Here is a 26,203-nt window from a genome sequence, read left to right on the forward strand (position 1 = left end):
ATGCCTGAGGAACCACTCCAAGAATCTGAAAGGCTGGAAATGGCTGCAAAAACCATTCAGAGGGCCTGGAAAAACTTTCTTGTGAGTTCGTTTATTTGATCTCTTGAGAGATGATTTACAGTTCACAAAATGTACGTCTGTAAAGTGTGTGCAGTTCAACAGTTCTCTAGTGTATTTGCCCATGTTTGGACCGCCCTCAGCTTAGAAGTTCACCATTCAGTTTCAGAAGTTAGAATTATTACACTAGGTTCACAAACATGTCCATTCTTTTTAGTTAAAACAGTTTTTATATGCATGGATGTAGACACGTGCAGGCATGTGTGGACATGTTTGTACATGCACACATGTGGAGGCCACAAGTCAGCCTGTGACATTGGCTCAGGCTCAGACATTGTTCCTCAGGACATCGCCCACTTTATTTTTGAGACAGGAACCCGCACGAGCGTGTAACTTGCCTGTAGGCTGCAGTGATTACCCAGCAAGCCTCGGTGACTCACTTGTCACAGCCTCTGGCTCCCAGCACCACCGGGTTATTCCTGTCTCCTCACATTCAGCTTTTTGGTTTTGTTTTTTTGAAACAGAGTTTCTCTGTGTGTCCCTGACTGTCTGGGAACTCACCAGGCAGGCCTTCAATTGAGAGATCTACCTGCCTCTGCCTCCCAAGTGCCTGGATTAAAGGTGTGTGCCCCCACTGCCTGCCACACTCAGCTCTTTTATGTGGGTACTGGAGAGCAAGCACTTTATCCACTGAGCTGCCCCTCTGGTTTCTGGGAAGCTTCTGTATGTGGGCAGACGCTTTGATAATGCCCATAAATAATCTATCACTAACAGTCTCCAGTCTCATTCAATTTTGACCTCTGATATTTTTTTTTTTTTGGTGGGGGAGAAATTAAAGAAATTATTTTTTAAGTTATTTATTATAATTTATTCACTTTTTATCCCAGCTGTAGCCCCCTCCCTCGTCCACTTATAGGGACCCCCCTCCCTCATCTCCTCCTATGCCCCTTCCTCAGTCTACTGATAGGAATGTCCTCCTCCCTTTCCCTCTGACCATAGCCTATCAGGTCTCATCAGGACTGGCTGCATTGTCCTGATGAAACCTGATAGGGGGTGATCTCCTCTGGGGGTGATCAAAGAGCCAGCCACTGAGTTCATGTCAGAGATAGTCCCTGTTCCCATTACTAGGAAACCCACTTGGACACAGAGCTGCCATGGACTACATCTGTACAGGGGTTCTAGGGGTTCTCATGCATGGTCCTTGGTTGGAGTATTCGTCTCTGCAAAAAGCCCTGGGCCCAGATTCTTTGGTTCTGTTGATCTCCTTTTGGAGCTCCTGTCTCCCCCGGGTCTTTCTAGCTCCCTCTTCTTTCATAAGATTCCCTGAACTCTGCCCAAAGTTTGGCTATGAGTCTTAGTCTCTGTGTTGATACCCTGCTGGGTAGAGTCTTTCAGAGGCCCTCTGTGGTAGGCTCCTGTCCTGTTCCCTGTTTCCTTCATCTCCTGAGGTCTATCCTGTTTGCCTTTCTGAATGATAATTGATCACCTTACCCAGGGTCCTCTTTCCTGCTTAACTTCTTTAGGTGTACAGATTTAATATGTTTATCCTATATTATATGTCTAATATCCACTTATAAGTGAGTTTATACCATGTGTGTCTTTCTGCTCCGGGATACCTCACTCAGGATGATCTTTTCTTGTTCCCACCATTTGCCTGCAAATTTCATCATTTCCTTGTTTTTCCTTGCTGAGTACTATTCCATTGGTAAATGTATCACAATTTCTGTATCCATTCTTCAGTTGAAGGACATCTGGGCTGTTTCCAGATTCTGGCTATTATGAATAAAGCTGCTATGAACATGGTTGAGCAAATGTCCTTGTTGTATACTTGAGCATGTTTTGAACATATGTCTAGGAGTGGTATAGCTGGATCTTGGGGAAGCACTATTCCTAATCTTGAGAAAGCACCAGATTGATTTCCAATGTGATTGTACAAGTTTACATTCCCACCAGCAATAGAGGAGGGTTCCCTTTTCTCCACATCCTCTCCAGCATGTGTTGTCACTTGAGTTTTTTTTATCTTAGACATTCTGATGGGTATAAAGTGGAATCTCAGGTTCGTTTTGACTTGCATTTCCCTGATGACTAAGGACTTTGAGCACTTCTTTAAGTGTTTCTCTGCCATTCTGTATTCTTCTGTTAAGAATTCTCTGTTTAGCTCTGTATCCCATTTTTTAATTGGTTTATTTGATTTGGTGGTGTTTAACTTCTTGAGTTCTTTATATACTCTGGATATTAGCCTTCTGGCAGATACAGGGTTGGTGAGGACCTCTGATATTCTTTATTTCTTGACTCAGCCATCATGTTTGCAACAAAGTGGTAAAGGCATATTTACTCATCCAATATTTATGAGTACTCTTGAAGATCTTATGGTTTAATGGCATATTTTATCTGGGCTTTTGTATTGCTCATTTATTGTGCTCTTAACATGGATGGAATTGGTCTCATAAGTAAAAGTAATTTTCCAAGTTTACTTACCAGGTTGGGTGACAGCCAAGAGGGAAAATGACTTCACTTCTTCTCATAACAGTAGCAAACCTGTTACTGAAGGGCTCTAGCAGGGCTGAGCACAGCAAACATGGCTCCAGCAGGGTTCGCCCTTTCCCCTTCTCTCTCCTTTGCTAAACTGTGAGATTGCATTCCTGAAGTTATCCACCAAGGTCTGCTCCCTTATCTGACCACTTTGTTATGCCTGACTCATTCCTGGGTCTGAGCACCAACATCCAGCTATGAAAACACCAGGGTCCAGCAATCAGACTTCATGATTTTGACTATCCTGTTTAAGATACCCAGTCAGAACTTATCAACTCATTTTAGCTCATTCTATCCCAGACCTCCTCTTCTCCCCGCTCTTAACATTAACACTAGCAAAGCTATTCATTGCTGTTTCTGTGGGACTCAGAGTCAGCCGCCTTGCCTCTTGCTTGATAAAGGGATCTCTTTGTGTTTGGTTTGTGCTTGGAAATTGGTGTTTGGATGTGGTCCCTGCCTAATCTGGGGGCCAGAAAGGAGCACCCTGCAGTGGGTCCCTTCAGTCAATGTGCCTAGTGGCTTTGTGCTAAGTTATACAGTTGCTTCCAGTCCACAAGACTACCATCAGATCAAATCTTGCAAATCTACCATTCTCTGGAAGAGCCATAAAACCTGTGCTGGTGTGTAACTCTATTAACACCCAAACAGCTGCTTTTGCTTGTTTTAAGTTTGCATTTACTTTAAATTTCACATCCACTCTCCCTGTACGCTCTCAGCCCCTTTGTGTCTTCACTGGTGGCTTAAGTTTCTTATAAGTTTCAGGCAGAATATTGTTTGGTCTTGTTTTTTAAATCTGTTGATATACTCTGTAAACCTTGATTGTTTTTTGTTTTTCCAGACAGGGTTTCTCTGCATAGTCTTGGCTGTCCTGGCCTTGCCTTGTAGAACAGGTTGGCCTTGAATTCACAGAGATCTGTTTTCGTCTGCCTCCCCAAGTGCTGGGATTACAGGTGTGCGCCACCACGTCCAGCAACTCTGTATCTTTTAATTGGAGAATTTAGTTCATTTACATCTAAGGTTATTAATGATAAGTAAAGGCTCCTGAGTTTTTTCTTGTAATTGTCCTGAATATTCTTTGTAATTTTATTATATTGACGGTTTACTCTTATTTGATGAAGACTGATTCTTCATTTTCCTTTCGTTTGCAGGCTCTAGTTGGGTTTATGCTTCCATGTGCTCTCACGATGCTAGCTATCTTTCATTCACCTTTGAGTTTAGGACTCTCTTAAACATTTTCTTCACTTAACTACCAGTCTGTCTCCTGATGGATCTCACTGGGTATCCTTATGATCATTATTTGACATTTGTCAAGTATTTTGTACATAGTGAGCCTACAGGTCTCTGGAGCCAATAAATTGCCGTCTTTTTGTGAGCCCTCTCTTGTGCTCCCACACTGATATTTGCCACTTGATATTCCCATTAATTTATGGGGTAGCCTCTTAGCAAGTGGCCTGCTCCAGAAGATGTGTCCAGCAGCATGATTCTAGTGCACACCAGTGGCTCTGTTCCCACTGGGCACCACAGCCTCCTCCTCATAGCTTCTTTAACTAGAAGGGATGACTTTGGACACAGTACATACCAGGGAGAGCCTGCTAGATGCTGCTAGAGAGACTCACTGTCTCTGGAGACCTACAAGAGTGGGGACAATAGTGGTTCAGGTACCTGTGACATGAGCAACAGTAGGAGCGGGTACTCAGTGTGTGGCTACAGCACAGTGGGGATGGCAGCCTCTAGCAAATGATGGCTTTTCCTGAGGCTCTGCTGTGCCCTGCTTCTAGCAAAGCCTATTTGTTGTGGCAGTTCTAGCAGTGCTGAGAAGCCTGAAGCACCATGGCAGGCTCTCTGCCGCCTCAGTGTCAGTGCACACAGGGGTAGGACAGCTGGAGCCAAGGCATTTCTCTCTGCCATTTCTATGGTAATATAGATCCAGAGACAGAGGGCTGGCTAGAGCCCCTTTAGCAAGCATATGTGAATGCGTTTGCAGCAGGAACCACGGCATTTCCTTACAACTCTAATGACCTTTGTAGGTCTCTGCTTCAGGGTCCACAAGCAGCTGCCATGCTCTGGGCCTCAGAATGCAAGTACAAAAGTCTCCTGGTTCTCAAGGTCTGTGCCCTCTCTTCCTGGTCATGTCAAAAGTCCATCCTTTAAAATGCAGAGCATCCAACTAGCATAGGACACAGCTACTCTGCAAGGTCAGGCTGAGTTTGCAATGCAGGCACCCAAAAAGCCAGGGTAGTAGGTGTCTATGGAACCCTGGAGGGGAGGGCTACACAGGGATTTCTGACCCCTAGAACACTCCAACTTTACACAACAGTATATGTCTCCAGGTGCCACTAGCTATAGCAAACCTGTTTGTTCACCTGGAGACACTGAAGTCCTTGTCCAAAACACAGATGCTCTACAGAGTCATGGTAGCTTATCTAACTGCCAGCCTGGAAGAGCTGTGAAGCTTTTTTGATAGCAAAGGCTGCCTGCATCCTCGCTGACAAGAGTCTACGGGGGGTGGGGGTGGGGGGGGTTGGCAAGATGGCTCAACGGTTAAGGGCTTGGTTCCTCTTTCAAAGGTCCTAAGTTTAATTCCCAGCAACCACATGGTGGCTCACAACCATCTATAATGAGATTTGGTGCCCTCTTCTGGCCTGCAGTTGTACATGCAGGCAGAACACAGGATACACAATAAATAAATAAATAAATAAATAAATAAATGAATAAATAAATAAATAAATAAATAAATCTTTAAAAAAAATAAGAGAGAGTCTACAGGGACTCTCCCATTTACCCTCTCCTGCAGTGGGGGCGGGGGGCGGGGAGGGAAGCTTCCCTCTGTAGATATGGAGCTGCGATAAAAGTTGCAGAAATGCTTTTCTTTTTATGCTGTCAACTCCCCGACATCTTAATTTCCTTCCTTTTCTCCTTCCCTCCCTCCTTCCCTCCTTTATTCCTTCCCTCCCTACATCCTCCTTTATTGCTCTCATTTAGTCCTAAATCATCTCCTAAAGTCACTCACCTCATTATACAGCTATGTTTTTTAATTTGGTTCTTTTCAGAGAAAGTGGGTGCTGGGCTGTATCTAGCATCCCCTCCTCTCTTATATTCTCCATCCCCCCTCTTTTATGGTGTCCTTGAGGAGTTTTAACTTCAGATAGCACCAGCCTCCTTTAGGAGCTGGGGAGAGATTACATGAGAGATTTTACCTTCCAGCGTTGACTGCCTCAGCCGAGCCACAGGGGGAGGAATTTTTGCTCTCCCTAAAACGGTTTTAGTTTGAGGCCTCCTTTCTCTTGTCCTACTAGACTATTCATATCTGCGTTTCTGTGCAGTTATATGAACAGCTAATAAAAAAGTAGAAAATCCAAGGCCGGTAACATAGCTCAGTGGGTAAAGGCAATTACTAGCAAGCTAATGACCTGGTTCTTTCCCTAGGCCCACATGAGGGAGGAAAGGAAGGAACCAACGCCCGACAGTTGTCCTCTAAATGTGTGCTGTAGCACCCCCGTCCCAAATAAATAAATGCTAAAATAATTAAAATCATAATAATACCTTTAGGAAAGCAGAGAACCTAGTTTTAACCATAAAAATCTGTTTTCACTCTTTAGAATGTTGCCATATTCCAGCATTTTAAAAGTCTGATTAACTTTAGAAGACAAGGAGAACCACATCAGATAATGAGGTACATTAACCCTAAAGAGGTAAGATTGTCATTTCTGACCCAGAACTTCCTATTAGTTCAATGTTTTCATGTTTGCGTCTTTACAAACTTTTTACTGAACTATTACATGCATGTAGAATGCCCAGAAAGCATAAATATATAGTTAAATGAATTACCACAAAACAAACAGCACAAAATATGCCCCAGCTCACTGTACCTGCCAGTCACTTACAACATTTTCCTTCTAATCTAAGCGTGTTCATTTTGAGTTCAGCACCTTGCGTAAGCTTCTACTTTTGGAAGCATGTCTTGAGGTGCTATCCTGTTTTGTGTTTTGTTGTTTGTTTTTTGTCAGCTTGATATAAGCTCAGGTCATTTGGGAAGAGTCTTATGTGTAGGGCGTTTTCTTGATAATGATTGATGTGCTAATGGTTGATGTGGGATGGCCTTGAATAGTACCACTTCTGGGCGGGTGGTCCTTGACTGCACAAGAAAGCAGACTGAGCAAGCCATACATACATAGCAAGCCAATAAGCAGCACACACCCCCCCCCGGCCTCCGCATCAGCTCCTGCCTCCAAGTGCTGAGATTAGCCCTTCAGAGGAGGAGAAGAAACCCGAGCTTGTATCCTTGCTCTTTTGTCACATGATGTCATCAATGCAGGAAGGCCCTCTGCAGATGCTGATACCACAGCCTCCAGAACTAAGGAAAAAGCTTCCCATTCATCAACATTTTGTTACAGCAGCAGAAAGTCAACCAACATATGCCATAATCTCTTCTATTCCATTCCTGAGTATACAGCCAGGGAAGTAAATTCAGTGATTCACCAGAAGACATGAAGTACCAGTAATACTCACAGCGGCTTTGTTTGTAGCCCAAGTTATAGACAGAGCAAATGGGGAGCAGTTAGAGTTGGTAAGATGAAATACTAGTAGCAATGTAAAATAACCTGTGCATCTAATGGATGGATCTTATTCTTTTGTCCTCTACTGAAGCTGAACAAAACGCCAGGCACCAAAATAGTATATAGTGTGATTCCTTTTGTGTGAAATTTGAAAGCAGATAGCATGAAGATAAAGAGATATTTAAGGATAACCAACGGGGAGGGGCAACAGGACCACAATGATGAAAATGGTTATGATTTTTATATGACTTACAGAGTCATGGAATGTACAAATGTGTAAAATTTCATGGAGCAACACACTTAAAATTGTTGATTTCTGGTGGTGGTAATGCACGCTTTTAATTACAGCCCTCAGGAGGCTGGAATATGTATGAGTGTATATCATCACCATCCGAATAAAATTACATACTATTTTATACTCATATTTAATTTGTAAAGGTTTTAGATGGAAGAAAAGTATTCTGAAAAAATTAATTGATTTTCAAACCATAATGCCTATTTTCTAATCTAACCTAATATAAAGGAGATAGATTTGAACTGTCTTCACATAAGGGAATAGATAGATAGATAGATAGATAGATAGATAGATAGATAGATAGATAGATAGATTTGGTGCAGGGTACTATATTTAAAAGATCCATTATTAATAATTCTCACAAAAATTTGGATATTGTTTGACTTAGCAAAAGCTAGTGTTGAGCTTTAGTGAGATAAGTTTTTTTATGTGTGAATTTATTTACAAGGTAATATTTTGTATATGTCATATATTTGAGGACTTATTTCTTTCACAAATAACAAGTCACTTAGGATTTGTGCTTATTTTATTTTTTAATTATTATTTTAAGACAGGATTTCTCTATCTATATAGTTTTGGCTGTCTTGGAGCTCACTGGCCTTGAACTCACAGAGATCCACCTGCCTCTGCCTCCTGAGTGCTGGGATTAAAGTCATGTGCCATCATCACACTCATTTTAGGATTTGTATTTAAATATTTCACAGAAATGAGAGTTTGGTAGTATTTTCCCAGTTATCCTAAGAGCTGTCCATAAGTCCTTAGTTCTCAGTATTTTATGATGTCTGGACTGGAGAAATGGCTCATCAGTTAAGATCTCATACTGTTCTTCCAGAGGACCCAAGTTCAGTTCCCAGCAACCACACTGGGTGGCTCACAACCACCTGTAACTCCAGTTTTAGTGGAATCCAACGCCTATATCTTCCATGGGTACCTCTGCACTCATGTGTACTCATAATTAAAAACATTTTTAAATGATTTAAATCTATTTGAAGCACATTCACCTGACCTGTTTTATAAATAGTAAATACCAGTGATTACTTTTGAATTGCCAGCGTGAGAAAGCCAAATGATGCTCATGGGATGCTGAAGGGACATCTGTTTTCTTACAGGCAGAGTTCCTAGATACTGCTGCTGGTGTTCAAGTCCGATTCAGATTGGGTGGGGTGAGTATGCAGGAACCCTTATTTGGTAGGTTTGTTTTTCCCTTTTCTTGAAAAAAAATTTTTTTTTCTCTGACTATGGCTCTAATTTCTCTGATCCTGATTATGGTTCCCACTTCCTCTACTCTTCCCAGATTCTCCCCTCCCATCCAGATCCACTAACTTTGTGTCTCTCATAAGAAAACAAACAGACTTCTAAGGAATAACGATGTGATGTGATGTGATGTGATATGATATATGATGTGATATGATAAAATAAAACTAACACATCAGAATTGGACAAAACAAACAGAAGGAAAAGAGTTCAAGAGAAGGCCCAAGAGCCAGAGACCCACTTGCTGTCACATTCAGGAATCCCATAAAAACACTCAACTGGAAGCCATAATATTAGTACAAAGGACCTGAGGCAGATGTTTGCAGGCCCTGCACAAGCTGCCTCAGTCTCTGTGAGTTCATACACGCTTTGCTCATGTTCATTTAAAGGGCCTTGTTTTCTTGGTGTCCTCCATCCTCTATGGCTCTTACACTGTTTACACCTCCTCTTCCACAGAGTTTCTTGAGGCATAAGGGGAGAGGTATGATGGAGGCATCCCATTTACAGCTAAGTGTCCCAAGGTCTCTTGCTCGATACGTGTCCAGCATGTTGGGCTGTGGCTCTCTGTATTTGTTTACAGCCACTGTAGGAAGAAGCTTCTCTGATGTTGGTGGAACAAGGCGCTGATCTATGAATATAGCAGAACGTCATTAGGAGTTGTTTTATTGTTAATTTTGTTTTGGATCAGTAGGATTTGGTTTACCTTTGGTCCTTGGGCTATTTAAAGTTTCTGGTGATCCAAAGAGGATCAAATATGGGTTCTAACTCACAGAGTGAGTCTTAAGTTAAATCAGATATTGACTGGTTGCTCCCAAAAGCTTTGTGCCACCATTGTCCTAGCATGTCTTGCAGACAGGACAGCAGTGTAGATCAAAGTGCTGGTATTGCATTTGGTATACGAAGAATACCTTCCTGTTAACAAAGATGCTAGAACTTAGGGGTGAAGGCCCTGTGTAGGCACCCGGTTGACATCTTCATGTTCAGTGAGCTGTGTAGGTGTTATCTCCAGCAATGGGGGCTTTTTGTCAGTTTGTGGAGAGCAACCTATAGTCTTAGCAACAGCCTGGGTTGTTTGGGGATTCCTATGGGACCCTTTTGGCCAACAACTCAATTAGATGTAATCCAATCCTGATATTGAATGCTTCATCTGGTGATAAGAGATAGTTAAGATTCTGTCTTCCCCATTGTTTGGTGATTTCATTAGGTTACCTTCATATACATATGTCTTAGAATTTTATTGCTGTGAAGAGACACCGTGACCACTACAAATCTTATAAAGGATAAAATTTAATTGGGGCTGGCTTGCAGTTCTAGAGGTTTAGGTCATTATCGCCATAGTGAGAATCACAACAGCATGCAGACAGACATGGTGCTGGAGGAGCCATTTGATTTTCCTCTTTTGGGAATTCTCGGTTTATATCTGAACACCATTTTTAAATGGGTTATTTCTTTTGTTGATATCTAGTTTTTTTTTAGTTCTTTATGTATTTTGAATATTAAACCTCTATCAAATGTGTAGTTGGTAAATATTTTCCCATTCTATAGGCTGCTAGTTTGTCTGTCTGAATGACTGCCTTTGCCTTGCAGAAACATTTCAGTTTCATGAAGTCCCATTTATTAATTTTTGATCTTAGTACCTGTGCTAATGATGTTCTGTTCAGAAGTCTTTTCTTGTGCCAATGATCTCAAGGCTATCCCCACTTTCTCTTCTATCAAGTTTAGTATATTGGGTTTATGTTGAACTCTTTGATCCATTTAGGTTCAGTTTTGCACAGGGTGATAAATATGGATCTATTTGCATTCTTCTGCATGCAGACATCCAGTTTAACCAACACCATTTGTTGAAGATGCTATCTTTTTTCTGGTGTGCATTTGTGGCTTTTTTGTTAACACCATTAGCACAGGGACACTATGAAAAGACAAAATCTAAGAATACAGGAAGGAATACAGGAATACAGGAAGGAATACAGGAAGGAAAAGAAACACAGGTCAAAGGTACAGAAAATATGAGTAGAGGGTTCTTCAGTTTCCATGAGTTTGTAGTTTTCTGTTGTTTCTGAGTTCCAGCTTTAATCCATGGCGGTCTGATAAGATACAAAGGGTTATTTTAGTCTTCTTGTATCTATTGAGGCTTGCTTTGTGGCCAAGTATATGGCCAGTTTTGGAGAAGATTCCATGAGGTGTGAGAAGAATGTAAATTCTTTTGTGTTTGGGTAAAATGTTCTGTATATATCTGTTAGGTCCATTTAATTCATGACATCTATTAGTTTTGTTTATATTGCTGTTTAGTTTCTGTCTCTATGACGTGCACATTAGTGAGAAAGTGGTGTTGAAGTCTCCCACTATTAATGTGTGGGTTTTGATGTGGAATTTAAGCTTTAGTAATGTTTCTTTTACAAATGCAGGTACCCTTGTATTGGGGGCATAGATGTTTTGAATTGAGATGTCATCTTGGTGGATTTTTCATTTAATGGGTATGAAGTGTCCTTCCCCATCTCCTTTGATTAATCTTAGTTGAAAGTCTGTTTTATTAGATACTAGACTAGCTACTATAGCTTGCTTCTTGGGTCTTTTTGCTTTGAAAACCTTTTCCTGCACTTTACTCTGAGATGTTTATCATGATTGCTGAAGTGTGTTTCTTGTATGCAGCACAATGATGGGTCTTGTTTTCACATCCATTCTGTTAGTCTGTGTCTTTTTATTTGGGGAGTTGAGGCCACTGATGTTGAGAGATATTAATGACCAGTGGTTGTTACTTCCTGTTATTTGATGTTGTGTGTTTCCCTTCTTTTGGTTTTGGTGATGTGGGGTTATTTATTTCTTGTGTTTTCCTGGGTGTAGTTAGCCTCCATGGGTTGGAGTTTTTCTTCTAGTATCTTCTATGGGCTAGATTTGTGAATATGTGTTGTTTAAATGTGCTTTTTTTTTTAAAATGAAATCTCTTGTTTTCTCCATCTATGGTGATTAAAAGTTTCTCTGGGTATAATAGTGGGGGCTAACATCTGTGGTCTCTTAGTGTCTGTAAAATATCTGCCTGGGCCCTTCTGGCTTTTAGAATTTCTGGTGGGAAGCTATATGTAATTCCGATAGGTCTACCTTTATATGTGACTTGGCCTTTTTTTTCCTTGTAGTTTTTAATATTCTTTCTTTGTTCTTCACATTCAGCCTTTTGATTATTATGTGGCAGGAGGATTTTCTTTTCTGGTCCAATCTAGTTGGTATTCTGTAAGCTTCTTGTATATTTCTAGGCATCTCTTTTTTAGGTTGAAAAATTTCTCTTTTATACTTTGTTAAAAATATTTTCAATATTTTGGAGCTGAGAATCTTCTTCTTCCATTCCTATTATTCATAGGTTTGGTCTTTTTATAGTGTTCCAGATTCCTTGGATGTTTTGTTTCAGAGACTTTTTAGATTTAACATTTTAACCGATACGATTTTTTTCAATCATATCTTCTACACCTGAGATTCTCTCTTCCATCTCTTCTGTTCTGTTGGTAATGCTTGTGTTTGTAGTTCCTGTTCTTTTCCTTAGGTTCTCTATATCCAGGATTGCTTCAGTTTGTGGGGTTTTGTTTGTTTGGTTTTGTTTTTTTTGAGACAGGATTTCTCTGTGTAGCCCTGGCTGTCCTGAACTCTTTTTGTAGAGCAGGCTGGCCTCAAACTCAGAGATCTGCCTGCCTCTGCCTCCCAGAGTGCTGGGATTAAAGGCATGTGCCACTGTGCCGGGCTAGATTGTATTATCCTTACTCCATCTATTTCCAGTTTTAGATCTTAGACAGTCTTATTCATTTCCTTCTCCTGTTTGACTGTACGTTCCTGTATTTCTTTAAGGGATTTATTTAATTCTATCACCTGTTTGATTGCATTTTCCTGCATTTCTTTGAGGGATTTATTTTCCCCTTTTAAGGCCCCTGTCATTTTTTTATCACCTCAGATTTAAGATCGTTTGCTTGCACTTCAGGTGGGATACTATCTCCAGGACTTGCTGTGGTAGGATAGCTGGGTTCCAGTGGTGTCATATGGCCCTAGTTTTTGTTACTTGTGTTCTTATGCTGACCTCTAGCCATTTGGTTGTCTCTGGTGTTAGCAAGCCTGATAGTCCCTGATGATAGTAGGTCTCTGGGGTTGTAAACAGAGCTGGTGGTCCCAGATGGCAGCAGTCCTCTGGTTTTTCTGGGTGACAGTAGGCCTCCAGGTATACAGGGAGAGCTGGTAAGCTCTGATGGCTGCCATCTCTGGGTTTGCAGGTGGAGATTGGGCCAGGCAGTCCTTGATGGCTGCTTGTCTCTGGTGGTCACTGATGGGTATCATTCTCTGCTGCTCCCTGATGGCTCCTGGTGTTTGGAATTGCAGGTGTCAGTGTGGCCTGGGAAATGGCACAAGCCTGGGTTCTGAGGTGTGGGGCACAGAGGGACCTGAGCAGACCTTGTCATTGCTGGCAGGCTCTGGCAGGCCAGGAGTTGGGGAAGGATCCTCACTTCCTGCTCCTTGATGGATGCTGGGCTCTGGGGTTGCAGGTGGGGGAGAGATGATAGCAGGGAACTGAACCCGACTCTCAGATTCAGGGTCAGGAGCCTTATCAGTTGAGCGTCTTTGTATGCTTTTAATACCTTGATAGGCATCTTCTTCTTTTAGGTTAAGGAAGTCTTCTATGATTTTGTTGAACATATTTTCTGTGCTTTGACCTGTGTTTCTTTTCTTTCCTGTATTCCTATTATTCTTAGATTTTGTCTTTTCATAGTGTCCCAGATTTCCTGGGTTATTTGTGCCAGGATTTTTTTAGATTCAACATTTTCTTTGACCAAGGTATCCATTTCTTCATGTCTTCAATGCCTATGATTCTTTTTCATCTCTTGTCGTCTGTTGGTGAGACTTACCTGAAGTTTCTGCTCAAGTTTGTAAATTTATTTCCAGATTTCCCTCAATTTGGGTTTTCTTTATTGTTTCTATTTCTACTTGAGCTGTTCTATTCATTTCCTAGCCTTTTTGTGTGTGTGTTTTCATAGATTAAAGGATTTATTAATTTCTTCTTTAATAAACCTCTATCATTTATAATGGCTATTTTACGGTCCTTTTCTAGTGCTTCAGCTGTATTGCATTTCTCAGGGCCTTCTGTGGTAGGGCTGCTGGGCTCTAGTGGAGATATTATTCTGGCTGTTATTGTGTTTTTACATTGGTCTCTGGTCATCTGTGTTTGAGACAATTGTAATTCTAGGTGCTGATACTTGAGCTTGTCTTTGTTGGGTGGATGTTTTGTTTCTTGGTTGCCCGCTCTGGTTCTTAGGAGATTTAGTGGCTATGTGTTGCCTAATAAGAACATTTTCTGGCATTCTGATAGGTGTGGCCACTGAGATTTTCCAGGTTAAATGTATTTAACCTAGGTATTAGGAGGTGACATGTAAGAATGAGGATGGGCTAGGAGGAAGGTGTTAAGGTCCCCAGGATGGATGAAACAGGGTGTTCCACCAGGTTTGCTTAGTCCCCCAGGGACCAAGGGCAGGCACAGCCGAAGGTCTGTTATAGAGCTGGGCATGAGACTGGGAGATTGGACTCGGTGGAATGGAGGGAGAGGTGAAGATCAGCAGTGCCCTTTGAGGTCCAGAGAGTACCGACTGGAGTTAGGTCTAGGATAATGCAATGAGTGTGTGTGTGTGTGTGTGTGTGTGTAGGGAGGTTAGGAGGTGAAGATCTATGTGATCTACATGATGGGGGCTGAGGCGGATCACAAAGGAGAGGATGCAAAAGGTGATCTGCTTTAGAGCTAAGAATGAGGCTGGGGATTGAATTTAGAGGAGAGAAGGGATATGCAAAAATCGGCAGTTAGCCTATCTGCTTCTCTGGCCTGAGTAACCTGCAAGTTCCCTGGGAGTACTAGGAGTTGGGGGCTGGGATAAGGCAATAAATGGAAGGAAGGAAGTCAGGAGGAGAAGATATGTGTGATCCCTGGAGATGGGGCAGTAGGGAAGGGAGCAGGTGGGCAGCTGCAGAATTGGGAAGTGGGATGGATTTGGAAGAGCAGCGGGACAAGAGAAGATCTGTAGCTAAGCCAACCTGCTACCCGGGCTGGAGTCCTTATTTGGTAGTTTTAAAGCACAGCTATGTGAAGTATAAATGAATTTTTAAATTGTAACCCATTTCTGTTATTGCATTACAACATGCTTTGAACTTTCCCATCTACAGGATACATTTCCACCCCAGATATACTATAAAATTTTTACTCACAGACATATTGAAGATCTGTGTGCCAACAGCCCTAAAGACTACACAAAGCTTCCATCAAGATACACATCTCATAATAAAGACGATCCACCCGAGGTTGAGAACCGAAGTGGCTGGTATCGCCGGGTAGAGAACAATGGATGGAGGCCTGTTGCTTATAGAGTAAGAAAATGGAAATAGTAGTAATTTTTATTTAGCATATTTAGAAATTAATCTTGGTTTTGAAAGTTCATCCTGAATTTTAAAAATAATAATTGTAATTTAATTGAAAAAATTACTTAACTTAGCTTTTTTGGAGTTGTTAATTCTAAGGATAACAATTTGTTTTTATGTTTATAAATTAATTATTGTTGTGTGTGTAAAAATGATGTGTGTGCAAGCATGGGCAAATATGTGTTCCACTGTTCATGGAGAAGTCTGAGGACAGCTTTTGGCGCTGGTTTCCCCCTTCCAACTATGGGCTCCTGAGATCATACCCACATCACCAGGGTTGACTGGTATTTCTCCACAGTAAGCCACCTTGCTGCCTCTCTTACATGTTTATTTACTCTCTGCTAACTGTATTCTCAAAACACAGATTATAGGGTGAGGTATATTTATATATCAAATGTTTCAATGTCTCATGTTTAAAATGACTGAGGTGTGAATATGCTCGTTCAGTACTTTGTTGCATGTCTGTCATGTTAGGCTAGTTCCAGATGCTACGAACACAGTGGTGAGAAGACACAGCTCCTTCTCTCAAAGAGGATGCCTGGACCTAGAGACAGTCAAGTAGGCAGGCTGCTTTAGCACAGTCTGGTGAACGCTTCAACAGGGCAAATTGTTGGGAGATACAGCAGAGTTACATAGTACCTGTCCTGTGGGGATACACGGGAAGTGGGGAAGTGACCAACCAGCTAGGAGGACATGTCACACAAAAAAGCCACAGTTTGGAACATAGCAGAGGCACTTCTTTTCTGGGTGGATATAATCCTTGAGGATTAGAGTCATAAGAAGCTAGCAGCACTAGGAGGGACTAAGTATGTTCAGGCGAGATGAGGCAGACATGCTCAGAATAGGCTTACTATTCATTCATTCGCCAGGTACTGAGGGAACGCCTCAGCACACAAGGAGTTGGTCAGAGCTGCTCCTGGAATGTCCTGCTTGTAACTTAATTAGAGCTGCTTTGGGAAGTTCTGTCTTCTCTTTTACTCCTTTCTTGCACATTCCTATCAACACCCCAAAGTTCCTGTGTAGAGAGAGTTAAATTCACAACGAGTATGTCAATTGTGTATATATTCATCTTCACTTTGCCATAGTTTTGGATGCCAGCTGAAAGTGAAATGTTGGAAAGCACAAAGGAAAGCGAATTTCATTTCTCTAAACTGAAGAGAAAGCAAGATATTGAAAAGAAAAGAAAAATTAAAAAAATTGAATGGATGAGGCAAATGTAAGTAGATGACTTAGTTTTACTAAAGAAATGTATGTCTTTCTGAGAAAAAAAAAAGTAGAGTAAGGATTACAAAGAAATTGTAATCACGACATTGTGAGTAGCATAAAGGCACATAGAGATGTTTGGAGCAGACCATAGTACTGAGAAATAGACCCACACATACATTGTTAGTTGATTTTTTTTTTTTTAAAGCAAAGTGCATGGTTTATTCTATGCTGCTTCACATGATAAGGTGATCTGGCCACATGAGTTTAGGGGGTGAAAGGGTTTGTCTCAGCTGTTAAACTACAGTCTATCACTGAGGGAAGTCATGGCTGAAAATCAAACATCACTTGGAGTAGAAACCACAGAAGAACACCACTTGCAGGATTATCCTTAGCTAGCTTTCTTATGCAGTCCAATGAACACAGCTGAGCATGGCAGGCTCTCCTCCACCCCCGGCCAGCCAGACCTATCCACAGGCCAATCCACTGTGGACAACTGCAGGTGATTAGGACCAGGACTAGGGGACTGCTTTTGGCAAAGATACTCCATATTTTTGATTAGGAAAATAGTTCACTTACATTCCAGGTTATTACTGGTTAAGAATTTACTCTTGGCTTTTGTTGTTCTCCAGTTGTTATATAGCCATGGTTTCTCTCTATCTTGTTTATTTTTGTGGTTTGGGGGCTTTTCAGTAATCAGAGAGTTGCAGTGAGGGCCGCCCCCGCCCCCCCCCCAATTCACACACATTTCATGGTGTTTACTGCCCTTTAACACGAGATGCAGGTCTTTGCTGAGCATCTGTTATAGGTCAGGTCTAGTGATGAGGTGGTTGAGCTTCCTCAGTTCTTGTTTGTCAGAAACAAGAAAGTCTTTGTCTTACTAAACTTTGTTCAAATTGTCTCATGGCAATCCTCAAATGCTTCAATTACAGGTGTGAGCCATCACACCCAGCTTTATCTGATTCTGTCAGAGCCTTTGGACTTCCCTACCTTCACAGCCGCACCTTTCCCCAGGTTAGAGACATTTCATTGACAAGGTTTTGTGGCTTTCCACATTTTGTTGTCTTGTATTAATTAAAAATTTTGTAACAGTGCCATGTCTATCAGACTGTTTCTTCACTCTTTTTTTTCATCTAACATATTACAAAAGATCTACCTTTATACTCATATTTTTTTCTCCTTATTTAATGTGGTGAAGCTATCAATTACATATTTAATTTGAATTAGTGAATTCCTCACTTGGAAGATTATTTTCATGATCTATATCTGCTAAAAGTTTCATTCATAAATTTCCCCAATTTTGTTGAATTTCCTGTGTGTATGTGTAACTCTCCTAGATCTGAGTTTCCTTAGATTGGTTAAAACATTTAGTAGGCATTTAATTAGTATCCTTTTTGTTGTTGTTTTTTTTTTTTTTTTTTGAGTCTATAACTATAGTTCTGCTCCCTTGGAAGCTTCGTGTTACTTTTTCTCCATTACCTCTGTGTCTGCACCTCGTGGATCCTTTTAGAGTAAAAAGCCATCTTTCTGAATGGGGCTCCTTGAATGTTGGCCTGGCTAAGGACACTGGCTCTATTTCCAGTTGGCCATGGAAATAAACTCTTTCCTGTAAAAGGAACTTTTATTCACTTGTTTCAGTTGTCTCAGAAGCTCACTGCCTCTGTCCGCTAACTGAGGCCTAGTCCTGGAAGCTTCTAGCCTTTGTACAATCTAACTTAGATCTAGAATGTTTTCAGCCTCTCAGACTTACTGCTTAATAAGCTCACCATTTCTAATTCTTTCTAAATTCTGGCTGGCTGGTTCAACTCAGTTGTTCTGACTCAAACTCCTCTCCCAGATAACTTATTCAATCTGGCTTTTCTCTCAGCCTCTGAATTGCTCTGGTTGGCTTCAAACTAATTCCAGCAATCTGCTCTAATCATCTGGCTCCTCATTCTCTGGCTCATTCTGCCTTCACCTGTGTCTAGTCTGTTCTCGCATTCAATCTCTCTCTGTAAAACTCTCCTGGTAAAACCATCTCCCTCCCTTCTCTGCATTGCTTCTTAAGTAGCTTCCTTCTCTCTTTTCTTGTGAGAATTGGGCATATCCTATTCTGTCAAATCTTTTTCCGATTCATCACTTTTTTGCCACTCAATTAAAGATCACTTTCTAAAATGGGTGCTTCCTTCTACAAACTAACTTTACCTTCATTGTTTGGGATTAAAGGCGTGTACCACCATACCTGGACCTAAGCTTTTCTTTACCTGGTACTTGCTCTGTACCAAGCTGGCCTTGAATTTAGATCTGCTTCCCTCTGTCTCCTGGATCAAAGGTGTGCCTGTATTCTAGATGATAGAGATCTAGAAGGTCTTTGGATGTGATTTCTTGTCAGAATAGCCATGTTCCCCAACTATAGTCAGTGGCTTGTGGATACCCTACATGTAGCAGTCCAGTCAAGGAGTCACTTTTCCTCTGAATGCCATGTTGGGTGGCAGCATGGAGCCACCCAAATAAGTATGTTTGCATACTGGGTCTCCACCACATTGACTACTGTGGGTGCCAGGAATGAGGAGCATAGTGGGATTACTATTTCTGCAGGCACTTTAGGTCCTTATGCTGCAAGTGCAGGCCCTCTTCTCTAGCATTTCTTGTAGCCCTGCTCTAGTAATGATGGCAAAGTCTGCTGATGATGGCACATTTGTCTTCTCAATGAATTTCTGCGTTTCTATTCTTAGTAATGACTACTATTGTGCCTGGTGGGAACACTGACCTGAAAGCAGTGCTTAAAATAGTGTCAGACAGATGGAAGGAGGCTGTACTCAGACTCAATTTGAATCCTGGTTTCTCTCATTTTTACTTTTATGATCTTGAACAATTCCTTTGATTCTCCATGGTTCTTTATATGAAAAGACAGAAAAACAACTGTCACAAATGGCTGACTTTTAAAAGAAAAACAAGAAAACTATGCAATGTATCTGACACAAAGATGTAGATAAACAAACCTTTCCTTTTCTAACTGCCATTAGCCTTGTGATCTTGTAGAAGTTACCCAATTCCTCCTGGATTTATTTCTTCACTTATAAAATGAGAAAGCTAGCTTAGTCTCTAAGATTTTTCTACTCACAACATAGTTCAGATTTTCTTTGTATCATGAAACTTATGCCAGCTGATTAAGTGAAGGCTTCCTGGTTAGTGGCTAAATTAGCCTAGTAATGTTGTATCATATGGGTCTCAGTTTAGATATATAGGACAAATATTTAATTTATAATTTTAATATATAACATAAACAAGAACATTTATCAACTGTGTCTACTTCTAATCACTGCAACAGATGTGTTTCACTTCTTTTCTGTTATTTAGGTACTATATGGGAAGCCTGGAGGCAAAGCCCACCAATCAGGAAACTCTAGGCCTAATTCATAAAGCAACAAAAGGACTAATCAAGAGTTTTGAAGATGGTGGGGTAGATTCTGTGATGGAATGGGAAGTGGATGAAGTGCTGAAGTGGACAAATACACTCAACTTTGAGGAGTAAGTACAGAGCAAGTCCTTCTAAAAATTCCTAAGCTTCCTAGGTTGAACCCTGGGGTCATGAACATAACCTTTAAAAACCGACTGCTGAGATTATAGGTGTGCGCCACCACGGCTGGCTCCACAGAAACATTTTATGAGAAAAAATTAGAAGTAACCCTAATGTCCATCAGTTGACAATTAGGCATGTAAATCACAGTATACCCACATAATGTAGCATTATTCAGCAGTACAGCAGTGAAATACTGGTATGTGCCATGATGTTAATGGAACTGTTAAATAAAAGCAGCCTTATTATATTTGATATGTGATATATACAGAATAAGTAAACTTAGAGACAACATATATTAGTAGTGGTTACCTGAGGCTGTGGAATTTATAAGGGATGTTGAGTGTATCCTGGGTGTAATGATGTCTGAAAATTGACTGTGGTGAGAAGTGTACATGTCTGAATATACTAATCATCTCCAAACCATAGACTTTACATGAGTGGATTGTAGAGCAAACAAATTATACCTCAGCAAAGCTGTTAAAATGTTCAATATGTATTCAGCTCCAAGAAATGTGAATATTGCATGGGCAAAGAGAAAAAGTATAAAGATGGTGAAGAAATGGGAGCTGTTAGACAGAGGGGGTTAATGCCTGGGCAACACAGGTGGAGCTGGCCATGGTGGGGAAAGCATGGCTGTGAGATTAGGAGAGCTGCCCCGCCTGCTGCCAGTGGTGGCATTAGATGGCCTGATGGGAGCAGCTCTGGAGAGCCGGTATACTGACATGCTCAGCCACCACCCAGGCCCAGATCCAGGGCTTTGAGTTGGCCCACCCCCAAATCTACAACATCTGCAGAACTCATGGATAGAGTGAAAGGGCCAGTCCTGTTGAGTCAAAGCTGCAGGATCTCCATGACACAAGGCAACAACAGGATAACTGAGATGAGTCCAGGTGGGAGTCTAATGTTGAATGTGTGGCAGAAGCCAGAGGTCTCCAGCCAGACCAATGACTCATTGCAATGAACACGTGCAGTGAAGATGTGTGGACAAAGGATACACTGTAGGACACACTGACACACCACAGCTTCCACAATGAGGTGTTTTCTTCTTTTTTAAAAAATTTATTTTCCTTTATTTTATGTGCACTGGTGTTTAGCTTGCATATATGTCTATATGAGTGTCATATCTTGGACTTACAGACAGTTGTGAGCTGCCATGTGGGTGCTGGGATTTGAATCCAGGTCCTCTGGAAAAGGACAGTGGCCTTAACTGCTGAGCCATCTCTCAAGGAAATTTTTTTTGTTGGTTTAAGCTTCCCTTCTTTTGTGGGGGAAGGTTGCAAGGGCGAAAGACAGATATGAGGGGACAGGGAAATGAGTGGGACTGAAGTGCATGGTGTGAAACTCACAAAGAATCAATAAAAAGTTGGGAAAAAAAGAGGGAGATAAAAGGGGAGAAGAAGAATCAAGGTGTCACCGACAGAACCAGGGAAAGAGACCAGATGAAGCAGAGAATGACAAAAGGGAAAGCCCATTATTCAGATATGTCTTTGTCACCACACCTGTGGAGAAGCTGGTGTAGACAAACCTCTGTTGCCAGTCACTTCTCTGCTCGATTCTGTGTGTACTGGGATGAACACTCATGCTATGAAATGGTGGGCATAACTGAAGGCCCACATTTCCCCTTAAATGTTTCCCAATAGTGAACTTCTTTCAGTTCAATTAAATACATACACACATTTTATTTTTTCACTGACCCCTGACAACAGCATAAACTTTAAGGTGAGGTGAGTGATTGTTGGGAATATATGAGTATTACTTTTGGGCACAGACACAAATTATCAGATGCAGGATCAAACTTTTCAGCAACTTGGTTCTACAGCAGGAATAAGCAGCTAGTTCCATTGGCTTTTATGGCTTCCAGTCTCCCTTACTGTTCTTTGTTTATAACTGGTTTAATGACATTATGTGGGAAAATGTTGAATATGGCATTTCTCCTTATAGGAAAATTGGTAGGTCAGTAATTTCTTGGAAAGACCTTCAAAAATCTGGGTAACTATACTTACATATTAATTTTTAAAGCCCCAATATTTAATTTTAAGACAAGGTCTTACTATGTCACCCTGCCTGTCCTAGAACTTAAGAGATCCATCACCCATCTCCAGAGTATTGGAATGAAAGGTGTGTGCCACCACAGGGTTCCATTTTAACCTCTTGTAACTCCTTGTCCTGGAGACTGCCTTAGAAGCATGTGACCTACTGGCCGGTGGTAAAGTCAAACATTGAGACTAGTAAAGATGTCACCTCTAAGCATATGTTAACTTATTATTTAGTAGTAAGTCAACTTAATGTCCATATAATGCGTTGCAGGTATATTGCTAATTGGAAAGAAACTGCCACAAGCAACTCTTCAGCTACGTTAAAACGTAGGTGATTATTTGTGTGTGTGAGTATTTTGCCTCTGTGTAAGGGTACCATATGAATGAAGTGCCTATGGAGGCTGGAGGACATCAGATCCCCGGGAATTGGAGTGACAGTTGTATGTACTGCTGTGATGGGGCTGCAAACTTACTTAGGTCCTCTGCAAGAGCATCCAGTGCTCCTTTCCAGTGCAAGCTGGGTGATTTTTAGCAATACTTTATGGAACATGTGTAAGTCTACATGATATTACTCACATCTCTACATATGTCCAAGGAGCTAACCTTTCAGCATCTGTAAGAGTTTTTGTGTACATACATGGCTATAAATGACTCCGCCAGGTCATTTTTACCTTTTTGTATAGGGGTGTCAATTGCAAATAGTTTTTCTTTTAATTTATGGCTGGATAACTTTTTTTAGAAAGCTTTTTTTTTTTTCTGTGTGTGTGTAGCTCTGGCTGTCCTGGAGCTGACTCTGTAGACCAGGCTGGCCTCAAACTCACAGAGATCTGCCTGCGTCTGCCTCCTGAGTGCTGGGATTAAAGACATGTGCTATCACCACCTGGCTGGGTAACATTTTTTAAAGTTGCATAGCTTATAATTTTGGTAATGATCTCGGCGAACTTTGGTAATGATCTCGGCCAAACTTGATTTGGCAAAATGAATGCCTCCAAATATTGGAAATGTCTTAAGTTCAGTGCCACTGTTGTCCTTTTAGTAATAGCACACTGAAAACTCCCATGGCACAGAAATATTAATGATTCTAAAATACCTCTGACTTACAGTTTCTGTATTGTCCAGAAACAATCTGAAGAAAAGGCTTATTCACTTAAACTCCTATATTACAGTCAATCATCCAAGAAGTCAGGGCAAGGACTGATGCACAGGCCATGGAGGGGTACTGCTTATTGGCTTGCTCAGCCTGCTTTCTTAGACCATTCAGGATCACCTGCCCAGTGGTGGCACTGCCCATATGAGGTAGTCCCTCCATCACCAATCTCTTGATCAAAGCAATGGCTCAGACTTGCCTGCAGGCCAATCTTACAGAGGCATTTCTCAATTAGGAGTCTCTCCTCCTATGTCTTTGTGTCAAGTTGACAAAAACAACCAGCACAATAGCCAAAGCCTGTGATTACCTGTGATCAGAGTGTGACTCTGCTATCTCATATAAGAAGCAGTCAGGCAGAGAGGTTAGACTGCGGAGTCTGGGTTTGAGTTTTGGTCTTACTGTTGGCTGACTATGTGATTTTGGTCCTTCATTTGTAAAACAACAATATTACCTATACTTAGCTCATGGGAAGTATAAGGCTCAGACTAGTGCTTGACATTTAACATATCTTAGGATGCTGCCCAACACACATCACCCCATCAGTATGGACTATCATTTTCCTCAGCTTGTTCACTTACTCCCAGCTCACTGCTACCCCCCAAATCCACCATGTGATCAACAAGTTCTGCAATGGCTACCATGCCGAGATTCCCCGATTCATTCTATGTACAACAGATAATGTGAACTCTTAGCAATTACAAAGAAAAATGAACTTTCTTGATTTTTCAAACAATATATGGAACAGGTTCCATTATCTGCATTTTCTGAGGGAGATGATATGACTAGCTCAAGGTCAGTCTGTGTCTAGGATTTAAACAAAAGCAGGTTAATAATCCACTGAAACACTGTTGTAGTCTGCTGCTTCAAACACTCAGCTTTTCCCACATAAATTCAGTTGACTGGATATACTTAATGAACACATTCTGCTTTTTACTCATACTCTTCATTTTTCAGACCCATGACTATTCCTCAAACACACCGAGCAGTTTCTACACTGGGGATTGGTGAAGTCAATGCTGATCTATTAGACTGGTTTAATCAGTATGCTCTGAGTAGTCCAACAATGTTGGTTCCACACCAGAGTCTGAGAATCCAGTGGTTGAACATTCCATGGGGGCTGGGTACATTATCAGTACTGAAAGTCTAGAGGATCCTTTGAGAGCTGCTGATCTTTAGCACATGCTGGAAACCTGAGGCTGGCTCTGATATCAATGAAAGAATGCAGCATAGACAGTTCAGATAAGTTTGCCATTAAAATAAAGACAAGCAGGCAAAGCAAGCCTTCTTTTTCCACCACCTCTTATTTGGGCTGCTGCAGAATCGTGCCACCCACCTATGGGTGGGCCTCTCAATTAACTAAGCAAATTCCTCACATAATTGCTTGCCTTTTAGTTGACTCCAGACTGAGTCAAGCTGACAGCCAAGACTGACCATTAAAATGGCCTTCTATAGAATAATTTTTGGTAACCTTCTTGATAGTAAGGACAGTCAGGGTTATACAACAGAGACCCTGTCTCAAAACACAAAACAAAGAGATAGGATGTGCGTGAACAGAGCATATCCAGAGCAGATCCAAAGAGGAGAAAATGTAGTTTATTTGGGAATAAAGAAATGGCCATAGTTAATTACAAAGCACTTATTTCCAAACAGTATGCACCATCACATTTAATTCTCACAAAACCAGGCAGGGCCTGGGGGATGGCCTAGTCGGTAAGACTACTTGCTATGCAAGCTTGAAGACCCTAGCACTCTTGTAAGAAATGCCAGGCACAGCCTGTGGGTGCTTGTGACCTCAGCATTAGGGAGTGGACACATGGGAATCTCAGGAACTCAATGGTCAGCCACCCCAGCAGAATTGATAAGCTCCATGATCAACGAGAGATCCTGAGTTAAAGGAATAAAGTAAGGCAATATGATAGAGGTCACCTTACATCATCCTCTGGCCTTCACTGGGTCCAGCCACACTATGAGGCAGGGTCTACCATGATCTTAAGTTTTACAGATGAAGACTTGGGCTTACAGAACATAAATGAGTGTCCTAAACTACTACCTGTCCTAACAGGTAGTAGTTATTAGTAGGTCCTATCTAGAACTCAGGCCCTGCAGAGACCTATATAGATAGACCGTGGTTAAAGTAGGACAAACAGATTGGGGCACTTAAGAGTTTCGTTAAAACACCAATAAGGACATGTGCTCAAAGTGTGGAGGAAAGGACTATAGAGTAAGGCACTGATTTTTGTTGTTTTTTGAAGAGGGTTTCTCTGTGTAGCCCTGACTGACCTGGAACTCGCTTTGTGCCAGTCTGGCCCTGAACTCAGAGATCTACCTGCCTATGCCTGGGACGGAGAGTGTGCCTCACCATACCCAGCAGGGCATTGTTCTAACCACCTGTCATTTCTCTTTAGATGTCAAGCTTGAGCAAATACAGAAAGGCCTACACAACACCTATGAACCTAAATCCGCAGAGCCATTATTGGATGAAACTTTTGAGAGTGATCGCAATGTAAGATCACCGCTCATTACCTTAACTCCTGATACCACGTATGGAATGTAACCACAAAGGATTTCCTTTTCTGAGTAATGGTCCTTCAAGCCCATTTTTCAGCTAAGAGATTACTCATTCTGACTACTATATATATATATATATATTATATATTATATATATATTAAGGAAGGCTAAAGAAATACTACACTGGCCAGTGCATAGTTCTTCCTGGTATTCTGATAAACTGTAGTTGTCTTGACAATTACACTTAAAATAAAGATATTTTAGGTATTCAATTCAAAATAATTTTGCTTTTAGTACAGTTGGTCAGGGAAGAGTTCACTCACTGAACAGTCCATATCCAAACGGCCTTTGCTTATTTGTTTTCCTGAACTGTCCACTGAAGAATTTGTAAACTATGCATAGGTAACGATTTACACATTTATGGAAAACGGTGTATTTCACAGTATTTCTACAATGTGTACCAACCAAATCAGGGCAGTTGATGTCTCCATCTTTAGGTTGGTGCATTTGGATACACGGTGCTACAGCGAATGAGGAAATGCACGGATTTCTTTGGGACATCAATTTCCTTTGGAAATATACCTGTTAGTGATGCTGTTGGATCACAGAGCAGCTTCTCT

General features: G+C 41.3%; 1 protein-coding gene across 1 annotated transcript; it reads left to right on the plus strand.

Annotated features, from left to right (window-relative positions):
• C1H11orf65 (chromosome 1 C11orf65 homolog) lies at positions 1–25,628 on the plus strand. Its single transcript, XM_021638683.2, has 8 exons — positions 1–81; positions 6,189–6,281; positions 8,550–8,603; positions 14,875–15,075; positions 16,212–16,342; positions 19,669–19,839; positions 22,199–22,254; positions 25,480–25,628. Exons 1-8 carry the CDS (start codon positions 1–3, stop codon positions 25,626–25,628), a joined length of 936 nt encoding a protein of 311 aa, XP_021494358.1.
• Positions 25,629–26,203: the final 575 nt, after the last annotated feature.

The sequence above is a fragment of the Meriones unguiculatus genome, chromosome 1, assembly GCF_030254825.1.
Source record: "Meriones unguiculatus strain TT.TT164.6M chromosome 1, Bangor_MerUng_6.1, whole genome shotgun sequence".
NCBI lineage: Eukaryota > Metazoa > Chordata > Mammalia > Rodentia > Muridae > Meriones > Meriones unguiculatus.

Excerpts from the sequence above, each read along its gene's own strand:
- C1H11orf65 (XM_021638683.2), top strand. The coding sequence starts at position 1 with ATGCCTGAGGAACCACTCCAAGAATCTGAAAGGCTGGAAATGGCTGCA. Across the intron at positions 15,076-16,211 it reads GGAGGCCTGTTGCTTATAGA|TTTTGGATGCCAGCTGAAAG; the intron begins GTAAGAAAATGG and ends ACTTTGCCATAG. Across the intron at positions 22,255-25,479 it reads CTCTTCAGCTACGTTAAAAC|ATGTCAAGCTTGAGCAAATA; the intron begins GTAGGTGATTAT and ends ATTTCTCTTTAG.